This window comes from Bufo gargarizans, chromosome 3 (genome assembly GCF_014858855.1).
Source record: "Bufo gargarizans isolate SCDJY-AF-19 chromosome 3, ASM1485885v1, whole genome shotgun sequence".
NCBI classification, from domain to species: domain Eukaryota; kingdom Metazoa; phylum Chordata; class Amphibia; order Anura; family Bufonidae; genus Bufo; species Bufo gargarizans.
The window spans coordinates 247,037,454-247,059,842 of NC_058082.1; the positions used below are offsets into that span (position 1 = coordinate 247,037,454).

Sequence of the window (22,389 nt, forward strand, 5' to 3'; positions counted from 1 at the left end):
CCCAACCATGCCCTCATGGACTTTGCTTTGTGCACAGGGTCACAGTCAGGCTGGAACAGAAAAGGGGTTTTCCTAAAAAAAAAAATTGATGTAAAATAATTGATGTAACAGGGCAATACGCAGTTAAAGTATTTGGTCCCTTCCTTGTGGCGAGGAACTATTCCAGGTCCTCTCTGCATTCACCCAAAATGGTTGCCAAAACCATGGCAAAAGCCTCATCAAGCCTAAATAATATTTTAAATTATCTGCTTGATTCCAGATGAAAGGTTGTTGATCTATAGTTTATTCTGATTACTATATTTTCAGTTGGAAAGGAACTCATTTACCTTAAGAAAAATTAACTTCTGGAGTTTGTTTCTTCTGGATCAATGTGGCAGAACAATAGGTTGAACTGGATTGACTAGATAGCTTTTTCTAATCTCCTAAACGATATTACAGTGGTAACAATTTGTATATCTTTAGTCAATTTCACACCATCTTCATACTGTTTAAAGATGTTGTCTCATTAGAGAAAACCCCTTTCAGAATGTGGCCACAGACAGCAATTATGCCGGTGGAAGCAACAACTAGCCAGACATTTCCCCTGCAACATCAAGATGTAGTCTTACATGGCAGCTTATAGAGCAGCTCTCTGTTCTGGTGGGGAACCCACTCTATCAAATCCATATGCACATAGGGCTTTTGGACAGGGGTTGTCTTCATGAGGGTGAAGGAGGGTGAAGGATGATTGTTCTGATTGTATTTATTTTTAATATCAGAGACTATGACAGCTAGGTCAGCAGGTAAATATTCTGTTTCATGAAAGTGAGAAATATTTTTATAACATGTCAGTTTCAGATTTAGCATTTCAGACTGTAGATTTTGGGATATAAGCCCAGTGGGTTTAATGCTTGAGTAGCTGTTATGTTCCAAATCAAGCTCAAATATTTTTACACACTTGAGTGGTTAACCGCTAATGACATGTTTTGGTGGATGTTCTCGGGCGTCTGAGGTTATGAAGAATTACCTGGGATGAGCAGCCAGCAGCACACTCTCCTAGTAATAGTTGCATACAAGGTTTGAGATGACTCTTATAAATCATCTGCTGCAGTATTTTCTGAGTATAGATCTCTTACACATGGCATCAAAATCTACTCATACATCATGGATTGTGAGTTATTCGCTACCAAAATCTCAGTTGAAGTGGAGATAGCCAACTCATTTAAAGGGCATCAAATGTCTTTCTTGAGAGAAATAGTATCTACATAACTTGAAACTTGGAGAATTAAAACAGCTATGCTTTTTGGATCTGAGTAGGAATGTTGAGAACTATGCAAGGCACTGACCTTATTTTGTTTTGGTTTTGCATTGGTCAGGTTTGGCTGTGATAAGCAAACCTCATCTGCTTACAATCCTCCTCTAGGTCTGGGGTTGTTATAATTTTATTGAGATGGTTAACCACTTCCCTACTGCCGTATGACTATATATATCAGCAGTAGGGTCTTTGGAGCAGGCACCATAAGCTGCTGTGTTTCTGCTGTTTTAAACTGCAGACAGCTGTAAGCAATATCTACGATCGGCGATAATACCGATCGCAGACATTAAACCCCTCAGTTGTTGCTGTCAATTGTGACCACGACATCTGAGGCAGCTCAAACAGCTTCTTTGTGTGGACATCAAGGAAACCATTTCTTCTTTGTGATAGGCTCGGTCTCTGAAGAATCCTTCTATTACAGCATTAGTTCTTATGGAGGCCTGCAGGTGGCACCATAAGCTGCCTGGTTTCTGCTGTTTTAAACTGTAGGCAAAGTTGACATTTGCTCCTTCTGTGAGGTAAAACACAATGCAATTTTGTTCGAGTGGTTGATGGTAAGCCACTTGTATAGTCAGGGAAACATATATGTTTAGTTAGCGCTCAGCTGAGCAGTCGTTTATTTGTGCCTTAATATAATTGCTATATGTTTGTTTTATGCAAAAAAATAAAATACAGGCAAGTCTTTTTTTCAATAGACTTCTGTGTCACTGTTTCTGACTATAGTTAACTCCATTTTGCCTACTGCTACATAGCTAATTCCCACAATATACTTTATCCCTACCTTTCCGATTAAGTGACTGTAGGGTTTATTAGTACACATGGATGCCTGAGCTACCGGGAACCTGAAAGAAAAGGATCCCGATCATAAAGGAATGAAAAGACATCTGTCACTGTATCAGTTTACAATGGAAAGAAATGTGTTTGCTTCCTTTTAATTTTACTGCTGAGAATTTCAAAATTACTGGCCACATTTACTGGAACTGTTGGTGCAAGTATCACTGCTCAACATGTGTGTTTTTTACTCTTTACATATGTTTCCAAAAGGGCAAATTACCGAAGGACACATTTTAGTGTACGTCACCAGCGCTTAAATTTATTGTTCATCCTTGAACTTTCATTTGAAAATATGTAGTGAAATACAGCTTTTCCGAGAAAAAGAAACTATATCCATTGTTATACACAGAGGTATAGCTTTTCAAAAGTGCATAAGGAAAGGACAAAATTGTTCTAAAGGGAATCTGTTACCATGATTCTGGACTATAATCTGCAGTAGTACGTTAGTAGTACTGCATATAAAGACACCAGATCACCATTTTTTTTCCCACTGTCAGCACTCAAAGCTGCGCAGTCGGCACACAGTCTGGACTGCTGTGGTGTGCTAACATACAGGGAGTGCAGAATTATTAGGCAAGTTGTATTTTTGAGGATTCATTTTATTATTGAACAACAACCATGTTCTCAATGAACCCAAAAAACTCATTAATATCAAAGCTGAATATTTTTGGAAGTAGTTTTTAGTTTGTTTTTAGTTTTAGCTATTTTAGGGGGATATCTGTGTGTGCAGGTGACTATTACTGTACATAATTATTAGGCAACTTAACAAAAAAAACAAATATATACCCATTTCAATTATTTATTTTTACCAGTGAAACCAATATAACATCTCAACATTCACAAATATACATTTCTGACATTCAAAAACAAAACAAAAACAAATCAGTGACCAATATAGCCACCTTTCTTTGCAAGGACACTCAAAAGCCTGCCATCCATGGATTCTGTCAGTGTTTTGATCTGTTCACCATCAACATTGCGTGCAGCAGCAACCACAGCCTCCCAGACACTGTTCAGAGAGGTGTACTGTTTTCCCTCCTTGTAAATCTCACATTTGATGATGGACCACAGGTTCTCAATGGGGTTCAGATCAGGTGAACAAGGAGGCCATGTCATTAGATTTTCTTCTTTTATACCCTTTCTTGCCAGCCACGTTGTGGAGTACTTGGACGCGTGTGATGGAGCATTGTCCCGCATGAAAATCATGTTTTTCTTACCTTGCAGACTTCTTCCTGTACCACTGCTTGAAGAAGGTGTCTTCCAGAAACTGGCAGTAGGACTGGGAGTTGAGCTTGACTCCATCCTCAACCCAAAAAGGCCCCACAAGCTCATCTTTGATGATACCAGCCCAAACCAGTACTCCACCTCCACCTTGCTGGCGTCTGAGTCGGACTGGAGATCTCTGCCCTTTACCAATCCAGCCATCTGACCCATCAAGACTCACTATCATTTCATCAGTCCATAAAACCTTAGAAAAATCAGTCTTGAGATATTTCTTGGCCCAGTCTTGACGTTTCAGCTTGTGTGTCTTGTTCAGTGGTGGTCGTCTTTCAGCCTTTCTTACCTTGGCCATGTCTCTGAGTATTGCACACCTTGTGCTTTTGGGCACTCCAGTGATGTTGCAGCTCTGAAATATGGCCAAACTGGTGGCAAGTGGCATCTTGGCAGCTGCACGCTTGACTTTTCTCAGTTCATGGGCAGTTATTTTGCGCCTTGGTTTTTCCACACGCTTCTTGCGACCCTGTTGACTATTTTGAATGAAACGCTTGATTGTTCGATGATCACGCTTCAGAAGCTTTGCAATTTTAAGAGTGCTGCATCCCTCTGCAAGATATCTCACTATTTTTGACTTTTCTGAGCCTGTCAAGTCCTTCTTTTGACCCATTTTGCCAAAGGAAAGGAAGTTGCCTAATAATTATGCACACCTGATATAGGGTGTTGATGTCATTAGACCACACCCCTTCTCATTACAGAGATGCACATCACCTAATATGCTTAATTGGTAGTAGGCTTTCGAGCCTATACAGCTTGGAGTAAGACAACATGCATAAAGAGGATGATGTGGTCAAAATACTCATTTGCCTAATAATTCTGCACGTAGTGTATGGAGAGGACTTCTGCATGGCAATCCTGACAATGTATTTTTGACAGTTAGGTAATTGGGGGCAGTAAGAAGATAAAAATTAGTCATATGAAGTCCTTATCTGCAGTCCAAAATGATGGTCACATGATTCCCTTTAAACCATGCTTTTTCCAGTAAGAAACAGAACATGACAACTATACCAGACTTGTGGGTATACCCAAGTGGCTTCTGGAGTATTGGCAATTTCCAATGTTTTGGGATTGATCTAGCAACTGTTTCTGATAGTCCAGAACACTATTAATTCCTTAAAGTTCCTACTATTTTGGGACCAAGCAATTATCCTCGCATTTTTTGTTGTTTTCTCATTGTTGCATTTCAAGAGCTATAACATGTCAATCCTCAAACTCCAATTCCAAAAAAGTAGGGACGCTGGGTAAAAAGTAAATAAATATAGATAAAAACAGAACACAATGATTTGCAAATCTCATAGACCCATGTTTTATGCTCAATAGATTATAGAACATATATCAGATGTTGAAAGTGAGACATGTTACTGCTTAATTTAATTTTTATTTACTAATTTAGAGCCTAATGGCAGCAGTACATCTGAAAGAAAGTTGGGACAGGGCAGTGTCTACCACTATGTAGCATCCCCTCTTCTTTTAACAGTCTGTAAACATCTAGGAAGTGAGAGGACCGATTGCTAGAGTTTTGAGAGAGGAATGTTGCCCCATTCTTGTCTGATGTAGGATTCTTGCTACTCAACAGTCCTGGGTCTTCTTTGTAAATTTTTCATTTCATGATATGCCAATTTTGGACTGCAGGCAGGACCATTCAGCAGCCGGACTGTTCTTCTGAAAAGCCATGCTGTTGTGATGGATGCAGTATGTAGTTTAGCATTGTCTTACTGAAATATTCAAGGCCTTACCGAAAGATGCCATAGGCACTAATGCAACCCCATGCCACCAGAGATGCAGGCTTTTGAATTGTGTGCAGATAAATTTGATTTTCCCTCTCCTCTTGAGTCTGTAGTATACAGAATCTATGTTTTCCAAAAAGAATTTCAAATTTTGATTTATTTGACCACAGAACAGTTTTCCATTTTGCCTCAGTCCATTTTAAATAAGCTTTGGTCCAGAGAAGACAATGGTATTTCCGTGTCATCTTGACAGATGACTTCTTTGCATGATACAACTTGAACTTGCATTTGTGGGTGGCATGGCAAACTGTGTTCACAGGCAATGATTTCTGGAAGTGTTCCCGAGCCCATACAGTGATTTCCAGTACAGAATTATACCTGTTTTTAATGCAGTGCCATCTGAGGGCTCATAGATCACGAGCATCCAATATTGACCATCAGGCTTAATCTGATAATATGTACTGTAGATGGAGAGAGATTTAAATTCTTCACAGTTTTAGGACTCTTGCTCACGACTGTATGCCCTCCGAGATATACGGTCCGTAAGGGGGCCATATGTGCCGGAGCGGCATTGATTGTGCGCACGGGAGCGCATAGCTTCATAGATTACAATGATGCTGTGCACGTCGGGCTGCCCGCAGGGCTATTGTCCCGCACTCATATGACAATAGTCCCTTGGGCGGCCCGATGCCGCTCCATGCTCAATGCCGCTTCCGGAACATATGGCCCGCTCACGGACTGTGTATCTCGAAGGGCATACGGTCGTGGGCAAGAGGCCTTACGCTGAGAAATATTTTTCTGAAATTCTTACTCAATTTTTAGACACAGTTTTCAACAGATTGGTGAACCTCTACCTATCTTTGCTCTAAAATGCTTTTTTTAATACCCATTCATGTGACTTAGTTGCAAATTGCTCCTCTAGCAGTTTTTTTTCCAGCCTTTTTAGATACATTGCTGCCATCAAATTATAAATAAGCTATTTTTTCATGAAATGACTCACTTTCAACATTTGATATGTGTTCTTTGATCTATTGTGAATAAAATATGAGATTTACAGATCATTGCATTATGTTTTTATTTCCATTTTACATAGCAATCCAACGGTTTTAGAATTGTGGTTGTAGTTGCATGAGAGTTTATTTTTAGTGAGGTACGGTAAGTTATATTTTTCAATTTTTAATGGGACCATTTTGGGGTACATATAAGGCATTAAGTAGCTTTCACTCATTTTTTGACGGGTAATAGAAAATAAACTGCAATTCTGGCATTGTTTTTTTTGCATCTTTTGCCATGTTAAAAATTATTTATTGATTGATTGGGGGTGCAAAAAAACCTGAAATTCATCTATTGTTTTTGTATTTATTTATTTTTACGTCCGCCCTAAGGGTCCATTCACACAACCGTACTTGTTGCGGGTCTACCAGTAACTTTGCAAACAGAGAATTGATCACTATACTGTAGTTTGGCTTCTTCTTTGAGAACAACGATTAAACAGCTTGGTACTTACAATTTCCACAGCTAAAGTGATCTCAATTCTCTATTCCTTTTGATAACCACATTTTGTGATTATTTTTTTTAATGCCTTATGAAATCAATCATATTTGCAAAAATAATGTCCGTAAAGAATGGTCAGAGATATTTGCAGGGACAGTCATACCTTTGCTCGCTGTCTTTAGAAATATGTCTTTTGCAAAAAGCCCCATTTTTTTTTATCCAATTATAGCTAAAAACTGGAACAATTTCCTGCCCATGCATATCTAAATTTCCATTACACATACTTTTCAGCTTGCACTCATGTGGAATATGCTGGTTAGGGAGTTGGAATACATGCAGAAGGAAAAGTTGGGCTCAGAGCTGGCCATGTTTATAAAAGACCTTTCTCCTCTAAACTCTAGTCTTTTGATATGTTTCTTCATCTAGTTTACTAACCATTGCCAAATGTATAAACACCAATTAATCTCTGCTGCTGAAGGGCCCGTATTATAGTCATATCTGGAGTAGATGTATTTTTAAAATTAAATCTGACTGTAGCATGAAAATATCTATATTTAAAAACTGCACATAATATACTATATGTAATATATATTACTATCTGTGCTGTATGTGGATGGTTCTCTACATATGCAAAGTTCAAAACTATGGAGCTTGAAGAGATCTGAGCTTTTCTTACTTGTTCCCGATGTCCTGCCTGAGCTTTCTGGTAACTGCATATCGAAATATTACTACTGCAGCCTGTCTACTGAGTATGATCAGGTAAAACATGTTCATATACAGCAAGGTTAGCAACCTTCAGCAGTCCAGCTGCTGTAAAACTATAACTCCCAGTATGCACATGTGCTCAGCTGTCCCATAGAAGTGAATGAAGCATTTTGGGAATTGTAGTTTCAGAACAGCTACAGTATTGGAGGTTGCTGATCCCTGATATACCGTACATAATATTGTAAAACCACACATCTCTCTAATATTATGCAGTACTTGTAATAAGCCAACAGTTGCATAATCTAATTATCCATCTGCAAAAAGGAAGAATTGTGCACAAATTTCACATGGCTGTTGTAGGGACTACACCCTGTCGCAGACAGTGTTTGGAACAGGAAAATGTATTGTTTTCCATAGAGGCACAGATGCTTGATGGTCACAGTCCCTTTAGGGGTGCTATATGCAACATGGTTGCAGCTCACACTTGGTGGATAAATACCTTTGAACAGATAAACTGTAGGATTGTTGTAGAAAATATAGTGTGTCCTTTACTGGGGCTTGTATGGATCTAAGGGAGTCTACCCCCATCATAGCATGCCTCACATAGGCATTGTATGTAGGGTTGCACCAATTATATATTTAAGCCCTGGCATCTCTGAAGGTCTTAGCAGCCACTAGGCTACTAACCTTCTTAGGGTTTACTTATGGCCACCCACAGCTGTGTGTATAGTGTGCCTGCCATTGACACTTTTCATTATAATCAGAGAGTAGAATTTAAACAGCATATTTAGTGACTGGGTGCCCCTTGCATCATTCTTTACTTGCTGGAGCTACGTTGGTTACAATGCAGTGTCTAACTGGTACACAGTCACTTGCTTCATTGTAGCAGTCACTCTCACTCATCACCCTATGCAGCACTCTCTATCAGAGATGATCCCTCAGAGGGCTTCCAGATCCATGAAGTGACTTTCTCTCTTAACGTTCTCTCGGGATCTACTACCTGTATCTCAGCCCAGTTGTGTGATCATTGTCCGATTAGGCCAGATCTCCACTCATTCTCATATCAGGTCTCTTTATCTTTCCTGTGCCTGCTACATAAATGCTTACTCAAAGCAAAATATGCACATGGTTATATGTACGCACCTAAACCTAAAGACCATGATCCTTGTAATGCAGTATAATTCAGTAATAAACAAGGCAACATTATCGTGTGCTGTGCACAGTAACATAAATAAGTTATTTCCAATACATAACATAGCAGTGCAGACAATTACTTACCCCCTTACATGCAACATTTCAGCAAGATATAGCCTTTTTTATGCATGCTTCAAATGTTGCATATTCTAGATTCAGCTCACTTGAATTGATTCTAGTGCATAAGTGTGCTGCCTTCCTTCTTCTAACTCTTCGTTGTACGTATGGATCATATGGACTTGACTGCTATCTTGACTTTTTTATACTAGGACTGCAGTTAATTTTGCACCACCCTTACATAGCTGCCCCCTGATGCCATCAGCAGAATAGAACACTTCTATTCCACGGAGAAGTTTCCATTGTCAGCACATTGGAACATTGCATTCACTTCATTCACAGAATATACAGTAGAAAATGTAAACTGGAACTGTATTGCCACTGGGATGGCAGCAAGAGGGATTTTGAATTTTATATGGCTGTTTTGCACTTTTTATAAAATAACTCTCACTCATAATTCTACAATATGAAGGACGCGAGTGGGAAAGTAGCCTAAAAAGTCAGTTTCTTAATATGATGGCTACTCCATGATAGAGCTTCACTACCATGTACTGCTTAAGTAAGACGCAAGATGTAATGGCTGGTACTATTAAACAGGCATGGCATGTTTTATGTTTTGCAAATACAAAGAGAATATGTGTTCTGACAATCCACTGGTCACATTTGAATGGTTACAAGCAAAAGTGTTCTAAAATTATGTTTTACACATAGTGATTTAAATTGAGTGAACTATTATTTCACTCTATGAGACTAGACTAAAATAGTTTCTTAAAAGTACTTTCTACTTTTGAAATCTTCTGACATTTATACGTCATATAATTAAATCAATAGGGGTCTGAGAGGTACCAGTTTCCTAAATTAAGGGACCTGGCACTGTGTAAACATAGTTACATAGTTACATATTTGGTAAGGTAGGAAAAAGACAATCCTACAGTGTTGACCCAGATGCCATTTGCCCCATATTACAGAAGAAACATTCCTTTCTGAATGGATCAATGTCCCATATCCAGAAATCTAGTACCCACAATCTGAAATATTTTTACATTCAAGAGAGGAAGGCAGGTCTCTCTTGAACTTGTTCAACGAATTGACCATCTTAACCATTCTTTAAATGTAAAAGATGCCCTCTGTTCATCATTACAAGCCTAGGTATAAAAAGATAAATAGCAAGATATCTATACTGTCTATTCATGTGTTTGTACATTGTAATTAGATCTCCCCTAAGCTGTGGATTTTCAGATTAAGGCTAACTTCACCCTTTCAGTAAACCTATCCGGCACAGAACAGCCTGACAGTGTTCTCCAGATCCGGTATAGCCAGATAGTGCCACATGCCCGGCAGATGCCATTGAGCATAATGGGATATGGCGGCTCCCTGGCATAAATGCCTAGATTTGAATGGACAGAAATCACTACATGTTTGGCCAAATCTTAGCATTTATGACAGGGAGCAGCCGGATCCCATTATAGTCAGTGGAGTCCAGAGGACGCAGCATTGTCCGACTATGCCAGAACTAGCGGACACCGGCAAGCTATTCTCTGCCAGATAGCTTTGCCGCAAGTGTGAAGTTAGTCTAAGCAAAGTTTGACAACCTGTCTTGGTACTGCAATCCGCCCACTACCTTGATGGCCCTCCTCTGTACCTGTTGTAGTTCAGCTATGTCCTGCTTATTCACAGGTGCCCAGAGATGAAGATCCCATGTCACTATATATGTCTGCCTTTGTAAAGAAAGCAATACTTCCGCTAGCTCTTGCAAAGTGGTTTTATCACTTGATGCTCATATAAACTTTTGATGTTTTATGAGAGCATTTCTGTAATCGTTAATGGTCTTTGTCATATCAATTAACAGTATTAAAAACATTCATCAGAGTGGTAGCTGTGAATCCAGATGAGCGCATCCAGATTTATGTATCAAGTAATAATGTAACACCGTTATTATCTGCGGGATGATATTCTTAAGTTTGCATTGTACTTGTCTTTGTAATTTGTTCCAAGCATGATGTTGTGACAATGTCCCATGCTTTTTCACATAAAAGTGGTCATGTGTCATCTTAAAGATGGAATAGTCTATCACGGCTGACCCAAAGACAGAGAAGAGGACTAGCTAATGAATTGAGCCAGACAGCCCTTGCTTAGGCAGGAGAAGCTCTATTGAAATTGAGTCATGTGGACAGTTGTGCCAAATATAGTATATTAGTAAGTTTCCAAATCTTACATTCGATAAATAGTCATTTTCCTGGTGTCAGACAGTTCCTTTATGCCTCTCAAAGAAATATGTCTTCAGATAAAGACCTACTGTTTAAATTAAGTTTTATTTTGAGCTATGTTTAACAGTATGGTTACCATCTATATTTTATAAAAATCCTACATTTTTGCAGGCCTATTATGAGGTCACTTAGTCCCATAGGATAATTTATCAGGCCAGTTTACAATGACAGGTTAGATTACCCAGGAACACCTTTCACAATAGGTAATGGACACAGTTCAACTTCCCCCGACTCCCTGCACAACGGCCTTTGCACAGATCCTAAAGCATGCCTAGAAACCTGTCCCATAGAAGTCAATAAGTAATCTTCCCACTACAGTTTCCTATGGGCCATGTGGTGACTGTAAAGTGTATGTGGTGACTATTCAGCAGATCATGCGAGATGGGTGCACCTATCAGCTACAAAAAAAATTAAGAATGGAATAAAAAAAACTACCATAAGAAGATAAAAGCAGATAAAAAAAAATGAGTATCTGGTTTTAATTAGTTAAAAATATAAGTGATGCATTCCCTTTTAATGCCAATAAAGGGGGCCTGGCATCTCTACCTGACGGCAGCATAGTTTAGTGACAGACCCGCTAGTGTCACTTCTGGGCTAGACCTCAATACTTTTACTGTACTGACAGGTTGAACCGCTGCGGGGGAGATTAGTGCAATGAGACTCTTGGCACCACCTTCTTTTCCATGACTGGCAGGTTTCTTTCATGTTACATATTGGAGGAAAAATTGCCAGTCATGGCCAGGAGGCGGAGGAAGGACCACGACTCCTTTCTCTCGTAGCAGACTCCCTTTGAGGTGGCTATAAATATATTAAGACTTTTTAGCTTTGACTGGATGAATGATTAGTTGATTGAACTGCCTGTTTTGACTTGCTATACCATATTTATTATTTCATTTTAGATGCGGAGACCAGATACTTAATAGCAGTGAAACCAAATGACAACCACAAAAAGTCATGTAAAGGTATTTATAATTTATTCACTATTATAGTGTGAAATGCTGAGCAGAAAACCATACGCTAAAGAAACACTCGAGAGAAGACCTTTTATGTCATGCATTTTTATAAGAATCTGCAATGTAGCTAAATAAATAATGCTGGTATACATGATACTGTTTTGTCTCACTATCTTCAGCGGAATCACACTCGCTACAAACCTAACAAATCTTCATCTACAGCAGTGTTTCCCAGCCATTTAGGCATTGAGGAACCTCTTATCTTAAGGATTCACTACCAATTTTTACAAATGAGAAAAAAGGCTAAGATTAAGTAATACACAATCACCATTAGCTAAAAGAACATAAATATTGCTTTAAATTAAAAAAAGATTACTTTTTATTGTGACCCTTGACTTCTTTTTGTAAATTCACATACACCAGTCAGTGGGTTTGGGGAAGATTCTACCCTTAAACGGCATGAGACTGCTCTGGAAATGATATACATGTTATACATTTGCTGACCCTTTACAACCAATTAAACTGCAGACTGAACTCTGTCTGCCATAAGGAAAATGTCCTCAAAATGGCACCTAGATGCTCGGGTTACCTCTCAATGCCAAATGCCTTGTCTGAAAATGAGATGCAGTGTATAAACTTTAGAAATAGCAATAGCGGCCACTACTTCCCTTTACGGCCATAGTGTCCCTACAACAGTGTCTGTGCCACCATATGGCACAGTTGCCAAAATAATTTTGTTACATTTAAAGTCAGCTCAGGGTTAGACTGGCCCACTAAAGCAGCAAAGGATCCTCCAGTGGGCCCAGGTTTTGATGTCACAATGGGCCCCAATGATCCAGGAAGAAACAAACATTTGGCGGCCTTTGGAACCAGTCACTAGCCACTAGGGTCTAAGTTTTGATTCAAACCTAAACATATTAAACTAATTTGATGATATGTATAGGGGTTAAGCCTCAAGAATAATATCCTCTGCTGGGCTCCAGGAACACCATTCCGGCACTGAGTCTGCTATATATACCCCGCCCTACACATAAATGTACTGTACAGTCATGGCCAGAAGTATTGAGAATTACATAAATATTGGAAATTGGAAAAGTTGCTGCTTACGTTTTTATAATAGCAATTTCCATATACTCCAGAATGTTATGAAGAGTGATTAGATGAATTGCAGTCCTTCTTTGCCATAAAAATTAACTTAATCCCCAAAAAACCTTTCCACTGCATTTCATTGCTGTCATTAAAGGACCTGCTGAGATCATTTCAGTAATCGTCTTGTTAACTCAGGTGAGAATGTTGGCAAGCACAAGGCTGGAGATCATTATGTCAGGCTGATTGGGTTAAAATGGCAGACTTGACCTGTTAAAAGGAGGGTGATGCTTGAAATCATTCTTCTTCCATTGTTAACCATGGTGACCTGCAAAGAAATGCGTGCAGCCATCATTGCGTTGCATAAAAATGGCTTCACAGGCAAGGATATTGTGGCTACTAAGATTGCACCTCAATCAACAATTTATAGGATCATCAAGAACTTCAAGGAAAGAGGTTCAATTCTCATTAAGAAGGCTTCAGGGCGTCCAAGAAAGTCCAGCAAGCGCCAGGATCGTCTCCTAAAGAGGATTCAGCTGTGTAGTGCCACCAGTGCAGAGCTTGCTCAGGAATGGCAGCAGGCAGGTGTGAGTACATCTGCACGCACAGTGAGGCGAAACTTTTGGAAGATGGCATGGTGTCAAGAAGGGCAACAAAGAAGCCACTTCTCTCCAAAAAAAACCATCAGGGACAGATTGATCTTCTGCAGAAAATATGGCAAATGGACTGATGAGGACTGGGGCAAAGTCATATTCTCTGATGAAGCCTCTTTCCGATTGTTTGGGGCATCAGGAAAAAGGCTTGTCCGGAGAAGAAAAGGTGAGCGCTACCATCAGTCCTGTGTCATGCCAACAGTAAAGCATTCTGAGACCATTCATGTGTGGGGTTGCTTCTCATCCAAGGCAGTGGGCTCACTCACAATTTTGCCCAAAACACAGCCATGAATAAAGAATGGTACCAAAACACCCTCCAACAGCAACTTCTTCCAACAATCCAACAACAGTTTGGTCAAGAACAATGCATTTTCCAGCACGATAGAGCACCGTGCCATAAGGCAAAAGTGATGACTAAGTGGCTTGGGGACCAAAACATTGACATTTTGGGTCCATGGCCTGGAAACTCCCCAGATCTTAATCCCATTGAGAACTTGTGGTCAATCCTCAAGAGGCGGGTGGACAAACAAAAACCCACTAATTCTGACAAACTCCAAGAAGTGATTATGAAAGAATGGGTTGCTATCAGTCAGGAATTGGCCCAGAAGCTGATTGAGAGCATGCCCAGTCGAATTGCAGAGGTCCTGAAAAAGAAGGGCCAACACTGCAAATACTGACTCTTTGCATAAATGTCATGTAATTGTCGATAAAAGCCTTTGAAATGTATGAATTGCATGTAATTATATTTCACTACATCACAGAAACAACTGAAACAAAGATCTAAAAGCAGTTTAGCAGCAAACTTTGTGAAAACGAATATTTGTGTCATTCTCAAAACTTTTGGCCACGACTGTATATGTGCACATACAGTGTATAGGATCTTTTCCATTCCATTATTCTTTCTGTGCAGGGTTGGGGTATATTTAACAGACTTTAAGTATGGATTCTATATATTCAGTTTCCCATAAGACCAGACTGAAAAAAGGCATTGACTAAATATATACTTACCCTAACAATGAATACGGCCGTTTTGTCTCTTCACCACTGGCCCTGCTCTGCACTGTGTCTGTACATCTTTACAGCGTCCAATGTCAGGCCTTTGAATACGTGTTAGGAAATGCCTGCAAAATCATTCACAGTCTGGTTGAGAATCGCTCAGCTACAGAATCAAAAGGCAAAGGGAAAAAATATTAGCAAATTATTATAGTTTTCTGTAGGTCATAGGCTGCAGACTATTGCAAAGCAGCCTGTAGCTCGATGAATAATATCTTGCTTCACTGTTTTTTTCTGGAGTGATTCAGCTAATGAAGGGGACTACAGAATGGTTTATTATACAGCACGTGAATATATTACCCTGTCTACCTCCGCACTGGGGGTCATCTGTAGCACTGAGGCCCAGTGAAGACATGAGTTTTTTAAGACATTTCGTCAAGCTCCTTCATATTATCATGTATGATTTACTGCTAGAGTCTGTATAATATTTTTGATGATTAATGAGTTAATAAAGGCACTATGCACATTTTAGACTAAAATGATTTATATCGCCGTTATAAACAAACCATCCACATTGGGGGAAACGTGAAACATTTGAGATGTTGCGTGAAACATCATTACATGCACTAAAGTTAAGGCATTAAGTTCCTCAGATCATAATTTGAAAAAACAATGTGGTAGTGTGGTAATAAACGGACCTTCCTGGGAAGAACAGGACATAGAGTAATGGAATGCTAAGTGCTATGTAGTGGACATTATTCTGATTTATTGTCAGTGGTTGCATGCCTCGTTGGGTATGGGTGTTTCTTTTGCAATACTTGTACTAATAAGAAAATATGGCCTTTTCCACACAGATAAAAACTCTGTTCAGAAACCTCTACAGCTTGTTGTTGGCACTCTAACTCCAACATCTGTCTTCCTCTCATGGGGTATCCTAATAAATCCACAAGTTGACTGGTCTGCTCTCAACAAATGTCCAAACGACAGGTAAATGTGCTTGAAATTAGACTATGTCTATGGGTACAGGACATGCATACGGTACTGCCACATAAATTAATGTCTGCATACATAGATACAAACCAGCTGCAGAAACCAAAACATGGACAGTCACATTTTGTTCCGGACATTGATGAGCAGAAAAATAATCTGCAGTGTCATAGTTTAGCTGCAAAATCTATTATGTCACAGTTATTGAATACAAAATAAATATCACCAGATGAATTTCATAGCTACACTTGAATTTTCCAACCAGATACTGCATTTAAAGAGGTTGTGCAAGAATGTTTTTCTTTTTTTTTTGTAAACTACCCCACTCCACTGGACCGGCCAGGGGAAGATGACTTACCTGCTTCACAGCGTCTGCGCCCCATTCCTTCTCCTGCAAGCCTACGATGCCCTCACTGGCCGCGTTGGTGTCTGGCTCCCCTTGCACCCTCTGACCATTTGTCATGATGTAAGGGGAGCCGGACACCGCCACAGCCAATGATAAGCTGCGGTGATGTCAATCCGGATGTTGACATCCATGTAGCCCAACGGAGCATCGTAGGAGAAGGAGCTGGGAGCCGGTACTAGGAAACAGGTAAGTCATTTTCCTTTGGCAGATCCAGTAGAATAGAAGTAAGTGTGTGTGTGTGGGGGGCGGGGTTCTTACACAAACCAGTTAAGGATGCTCTATTTTTTTGTCTGGATTTTTATAAATATTTTTACTTGTAGTCAAATAGTAAGGTTGAAAAATAGGTAAGTCCATAAAGATCAAAATACTATATTATTCTTCAGTGTTGAGTCAGAGGAACGCAAAATAAACCCTATTAGTTGACTATGGCCTCATATTAGAGAAGAAAATCCTTCCAGCATCTAAATACTAAGAATAGAAAAATCCCTGGATTACCAGCCATCTTCAGTTATCTCATACATACAACTTGTAATCTTATTCCTATTGTAGAAAGGATTCCAGGCCTCTCCTTTATCGCTTTCAATGAATTAACCATCACAACTAGGGATGAGCGAACTTCATGTTTTGAAGTTCGAGTTCAGCATTCGGGTTTGGGTTTCCTGCCAATTCTGTTATGGATTCCGGTATCGCGGAACATAACGGAATTCTATGACGGAATGCACCACTATAATGCACCATTCTATATTGCATTCCGTCATAATAGAAGTCTATAGGCACCATTATGGAAACCAGACAGATCCGTTATGCTGCCCGTAGACTTCTATTATGCAAAATAGAATGGTGCATTATAGTGGTGCATTCCGTCATAGAATTCTGTTATGTTCCACGTTAACGGAATCCATAACAGAAATCCTAGAAAACCTGAGTGCCGGACTCTAACAACATGAAGTTTGCTCATCCCTAATCACAACATTGCCTGCCAGAGAATGCCATAACTTCATTGCTCTTAGTACAAAGATACTTTCTGTGTGCATGGTGTAACCTATACTTAGGATAAGCCATCAATATAAAATGACCAGTAAACCACTTTAAGTTCAATTCCAATGGTTCTAAGTGTCACTAGAAAATACAGTCTTGATAGTACAAGCCAATAGATTAGTTACAGGAATTTATATGAAATATTCACAGGGACTTAATCCCAACTTAATTGTATTCAAAGTGGTTCTGCCACAAAAAAATATTCTAAATTTTTTTTAACCAGCACCTGGACCTGAAAACTTTGGTAATTGCAATAAAAAATTTTAGTCTAGTCGCTGAGTTATTCAATAAAATGTATCTGATTGGCACCACCTGCTGTGTGTTCTTTTCCTTATTTCTCCGTCCATCTCACTGATGTGGTCACACATGCTCAGTTTAAATTTTCAATTTAGCCGTAGCTACTGTTAGAAGCTGTAGCAGTTACAGGGAAAGAGCTACAGCAGAAAGGAAATGTCCCGTAAGAAAGAAAGGACAAATCCACTGAGCTGCCAGCCAGAAGAAAATCTATCAGAACAATTGGAGCAATGAATGGCGAGATCTATGGATCCATGTGAGGTACAGGGCTGGTTCTAGCTTTGTTAGAAAGAGATTGTCAGGTGCTATATGATGTGATTTTCTGATTTTGATGATCTGATTTCCATTTTTAACATCAATCATGGCATGACCTCTTTTATAATCATTAGTATATAAACTAAGCAATGAAGCATCAGTGCTGATTAGTGCTCGCAGCTGATGTAGTGTTGAACTTGTGGCACTTATGAACATAGGGTCCTGATTTCCTTCTGTTTTGTTGCTATGTGAGCAGATCTGCATTGTTTAGTCCATCTGGGTGCTATGTGGCAGACATGATGCATTCCTGAGTTATTATAGATCAGTTTTTGTGTTATCTTAGACAGAGCAGATCGTGCTAAAATACCATGTAATGTGCATATCTTCATGAATGTTGGGCTCCAATTCAGCCTTGAAATTATTGTTTAAATTGTCAGAGCAATAGGAAAGGATTATTAAAGTTTGTACATGTCATATTGTTATGACAAGTGAATCAAAGCTAGAATGGCAGTTACCTTCAGGCCATATGAAAATATGTATTATTGGGTTTATCTTGTAGACAGAATCAACAAGCTCTAAAATACAAGGTTCCAAAAATAGTAGTTTTTGGAGACTTTGGAAAGTCATGTTATATTTGGGTATGATGCATGATAGTTAACGTAGATCTGCATATTTTCTTTTACTAACAAGTGGCTATGAGACATCTGTCAGGGAAAGCCACAGGGATAACTGCAGGATAAACCAAAAAACAGACATTCCAGCCTGCGTTACTAAAGGATTTGATCACTGTCTAAGGCTTCTTTCACACTAGCATTTTTACTGGATCGGGCAGGGTTCAGCAAAAACACTTCCGTTACTGATAATACAACCGCCTGCATCCGTTATGAATGGATCCGGTTGTATTATCTTTAACATACCACAAGACGGATCCGTCATGAACTCCATCGAAAGTCAATGAGGGACGGATCCGTTTTCTATTGTGTCAGATTGTGTCAGAGAAATCTTGCAAGACTTGCATTGTGGGTCATGACGGATCCGTCTTGCCCCGCATCCCAGGATGGAAAGCAAACCACAGCATTCTGCGGTTTGCTCTCCGGTATGAGAATTCCGTTCTGTTCAGTTACGTTTTGTCCCCATTGACAATTAATGGGGACAAAACCGAAGCGTTTTTTTGCGGTATTGAGGCCCTAAGGCTACTTTCACACTCGCGTTTAGCCTTGCACACGTGTGCTGCCAGAAGTCTGCCTGGCCCTATTCACTATAATGGGGACCGGCCAGAGATCCAGCTGCAGCACAGCAAACATGCCGAGAGGTGGCTGGACAAAATCTGCATGTGTGCAAACAGTAGTACGGATCTGTAGTCAGAATGCTTGCTCCCATTATCACTCAATGGCAATTACATGCAGGTGTGCCATCCTTCCCCCCTCCCCAAACTAGTTGCAAAACTGTTTAAACTCATTATACTCCTTCCAACCCCCTCCCCCGGCCCATTCCATTCCTGAGGCAGCAGACAAGGGGCAGAGCAGCAGTAGAGAGGTACATAGGCAGCAGAGTCCCCCTCTCTACTATCGATCCTCTTTGATGGGAAGCATGAGGGCCAGGTCAGTGGTGGGACTACTAACAAAGGCCAACAAGACTGAAAAGTCTTGCCTACATTTGGCAGCGTTTGGCTTGATAGTAGAACATGTCCTGCTTGCCACCTCTGGCACATGTGCCACAGCTTTTCAACCCCTGGTCTACGACTAAACTACATTTTCTTTAGGTTTAGTAAATCTACCCCATTATTTTATGCATATTATACTGTTCATAATGTACAGCTTTATTCTGCTTTAAATCTAACCTAAATCACCCTTGGTTATTAGAGACATTTTAAGGCTAGGCTAAAAAGAAGAGATTTAATTGCTGCCACGCCAGAATCTATGCGCTTTCCTATGAATGGATAGCGGTGCCTGTCATATTGAGTACAGCTTCGTCGAAAAAGGCGTTACCAAAACAGTCATTACTGTTGGAAAATATTTCAATACTAGGTTTCAGTAGCTTATATCTTCTTGGTCTCAGTCTAGATTCTGAGCCAACATGAAAACAAGAGCCTTTGAGATTTGTTCACATGGCGCGATACTGCATGGCAGCTGCTGTTGTTGTGGTGCGGTGCCTGTGGTTTGGTGTGGCTCATTGCCAAGCATTCTTAGCCTGAAGCAGGGGTAGAGTTGGGCTACTTAGTCTTGCCACCAGCAGGTGTTGTGTTGCGGTGGTGGTGGTTGTCATGCGGGACCCACTCAAAAGGGATCACCATGATATGGTGAATGGGCCTTTTCATATTTATATTGATCAAAACATATTCAAAGAACCATGTTTTTACATTATAACCACAATAGATCAATGTATAGCATGTGAAAGTGTGATCCATGACTTCTTCTCCTCAGTTTGACCGTAAGAAACCAGTATCTATAAGTAAGACTCTCTTTCTAACTGATGTTTTTTATACTACTTCCACTACACTTGTTTGTAGGATCATTCATAATCAAATATAGAGCATACAAATGTAAAGATCTTGACGTTTAATGAACTGAATCCATCAAATTCAGTTTGTCAGCGTACCAGCTAATAGGGTTGCACTCTGTGTCTGTTTGTGAGGTCCAAAGTGGAGTGGGTATGATCCCAAGTCCAGTAATAAGCAAAATACCACTGCACACTCAATTTAGGATGCATTTAGTGGAAAATGACTGGCACAAGCATATGAAGGAGAAAGCAGCCCCATGGGGTTGTGTACCTGTATAAAGTGATGAAAGAAGGGGAAGGTGAATAATAACAGTGCACCTTCACTACACACATGTCCCACACTATGTCATTACTTACACACACATTTCCATATTCCAGCACCTCTCTCACACATTTGATCTATTATTCTCTTTCCCCTCCTTTCATCACTTTCATCCGGCGGGATCACGTTCCTGGCGCAGCTGCACCGCCCCTACTTAGAGGCTGCATCCAGCGTCTTGCTCCCAGCCTACACTCCCTGTGCCTTCCCCGCTACGCCTCCACGCTGAGCCAGAGGGACTCCTTCAACCTTCTTATCTGCTCCTATGGTAAGCTCATAACGCCGTCCTGGGGCTGCTTTCTCCTTCATACCTTGTGTCAGTCATTTTCCAATAAATGCTCTTTCTCAGTTGACCTCCTGTCTTGCTGCCTCCTCTTTTTGTGTCTTACCTTATCCCTACCTTATGCCTACACCTCATCATATTTAGATCATCATCAATAAATTTATTTTACCATAACCTCTGCCACCCACACATTTCTCTCCCTACACCCCTCCATACCAGAGTGCACTCTACAGCTCATTATTTGCAAATCCTTAGACTGCAGATTTCAACCACATTGGCCTCTCCATATCTTTATTGCCAGAATGCAGGCTTTGACCTGTACCTCTCCACTTCTATAGCACTCACCCATTAACCCTTTATTTTCTTCAATGAAATCAGTATTTGTCCACAATTAAGGATATTTATATCTTGTTTTTTATTTCTCCCAATAGTGACTCTGTGACCAAGGTTGTGGAATTGACCAAAACATCAGAGACACATTTGTCACATATACCCTAGGCATCCTTTTTTGCCAATTTATTTGGAGGATATTGTAAACAATAAAAAAATATTTTACTTGCATCCTAAATTGAGTGTTGCAGCGGTATTTTGCTTATTATTAGCATACCACATAAGGTATTACCACCTTAGACCTGTCTCACAGCAGAATCTAGGGAGACCATGCAAACTCCATGCAGATGTTGCCCTTAGGTTGGATTCAAACTGCAGTGCTAACCATTGAGCCACTATACACGGAGTAGATGTAGATGTATAATTTAATGCTGACCATGATAGCAACCAAATGATGAGGCAACTAAAGGTACCATACTAATAGTGTCAATATTTTTCCTTGGTTCTTGGGCAACAGTGTAAAGTGGTTATCCAGGATTTTGATATCAATAGCCTATACTCAGGATTAGGTCATCAATATCTGATTGATGTGGTCTAACTCCGCACAACCCTAGCAATCAGCTGTATAAAGAGGCCTTGTTGCCCCGTGAGCGCTTAGGTCCCTTTCTAGGCCATATCACATCTTGTTCATCCATCACATGGCCTAGGCACAGCTCAATCCCTGTCAAGTGAATGGGTCTGAGCTACAATACGAAGCACGGCCACCATCCAATGAATGGTGCTATGCTTGGTAAGCTGTGTGAAGGCTGCGGTACTCACCAGAGCTCCGGTGAGCACAGCGGCTTCCCCAACAGCTGATCGGCGGGGGTACCGTGAGTCGAACCCCAGCCAATCTCATACTGATGACCTATCTGGAGGATAGGCCATCAATATAAAAATCCCTTTAAATAATTTCATAGTTAAAATCTAAGTGAATAACACTGCAAATACGTTGCTATGCTTTTATGATTGCTTTGGGGTCGTATGATATGTTCTTTTCCATTCATGACTGCACCAACATTCAAACCTCTGAGTGCACTTCATTTTTGGAAGCCCCGATGGCAGTGACAGAGTTAGAGCTAAAAGCGGAGTGGAGCTAAACCATTGTCTGTTTCCAAGGGCAATCAGCAGAACATAGCTATGAAACGAGATGAAATAGCTCAGCACAATGTTTAACATTTATGTACACTTAATCTGTGAAATATCATTGAAAGCTGAATTTACGACATGTCACAGATAATGTTCATATCCAAGAAGTTTTCAGCAACTCCTTAATGCATCAGATGAAAAAAACGCTCTACCGCATATTGGGGTAAAAACGATCACCATATCACCATGAGTACATGAGACTAGATACAATATATTATACAAATGAGAGTTTTAAAAGCTTTGTAACATGTGTTATAT

The 22,389-nt window shown here is 40.0% G+C and overlaps 1 protein-coding gene across 7 annotated transcripts in view; it reads left to right on the plus strand.

Annotated features, from left to right (window-relative positions):
• The window catches only part of LOC122930979 (ABI family member 3 binding protein), a 407,440-nt gene that overhangs the window by 140,937 nt on the left and 244,114 nt on the right, over nt 1-22,389 (plus strand). For all 7 annotated transcript variants that reach the window (XM_044284793.1, XM_044284797.1, XM_044284795.1 and 4 more), the window contains exons 3-4: nt 11,747-11,809; nt 15,387-15,519. In XM_044284793.1, coding sequence (XP_044140728.1) covers nt 11,747-11,809; nt 15,387-15,519 — 196 coding nt within the window. The remainder of the gene's footprint in view (nt 1-11,746; nt 11,810-15,386; nt 15,520-22,389) is intronic.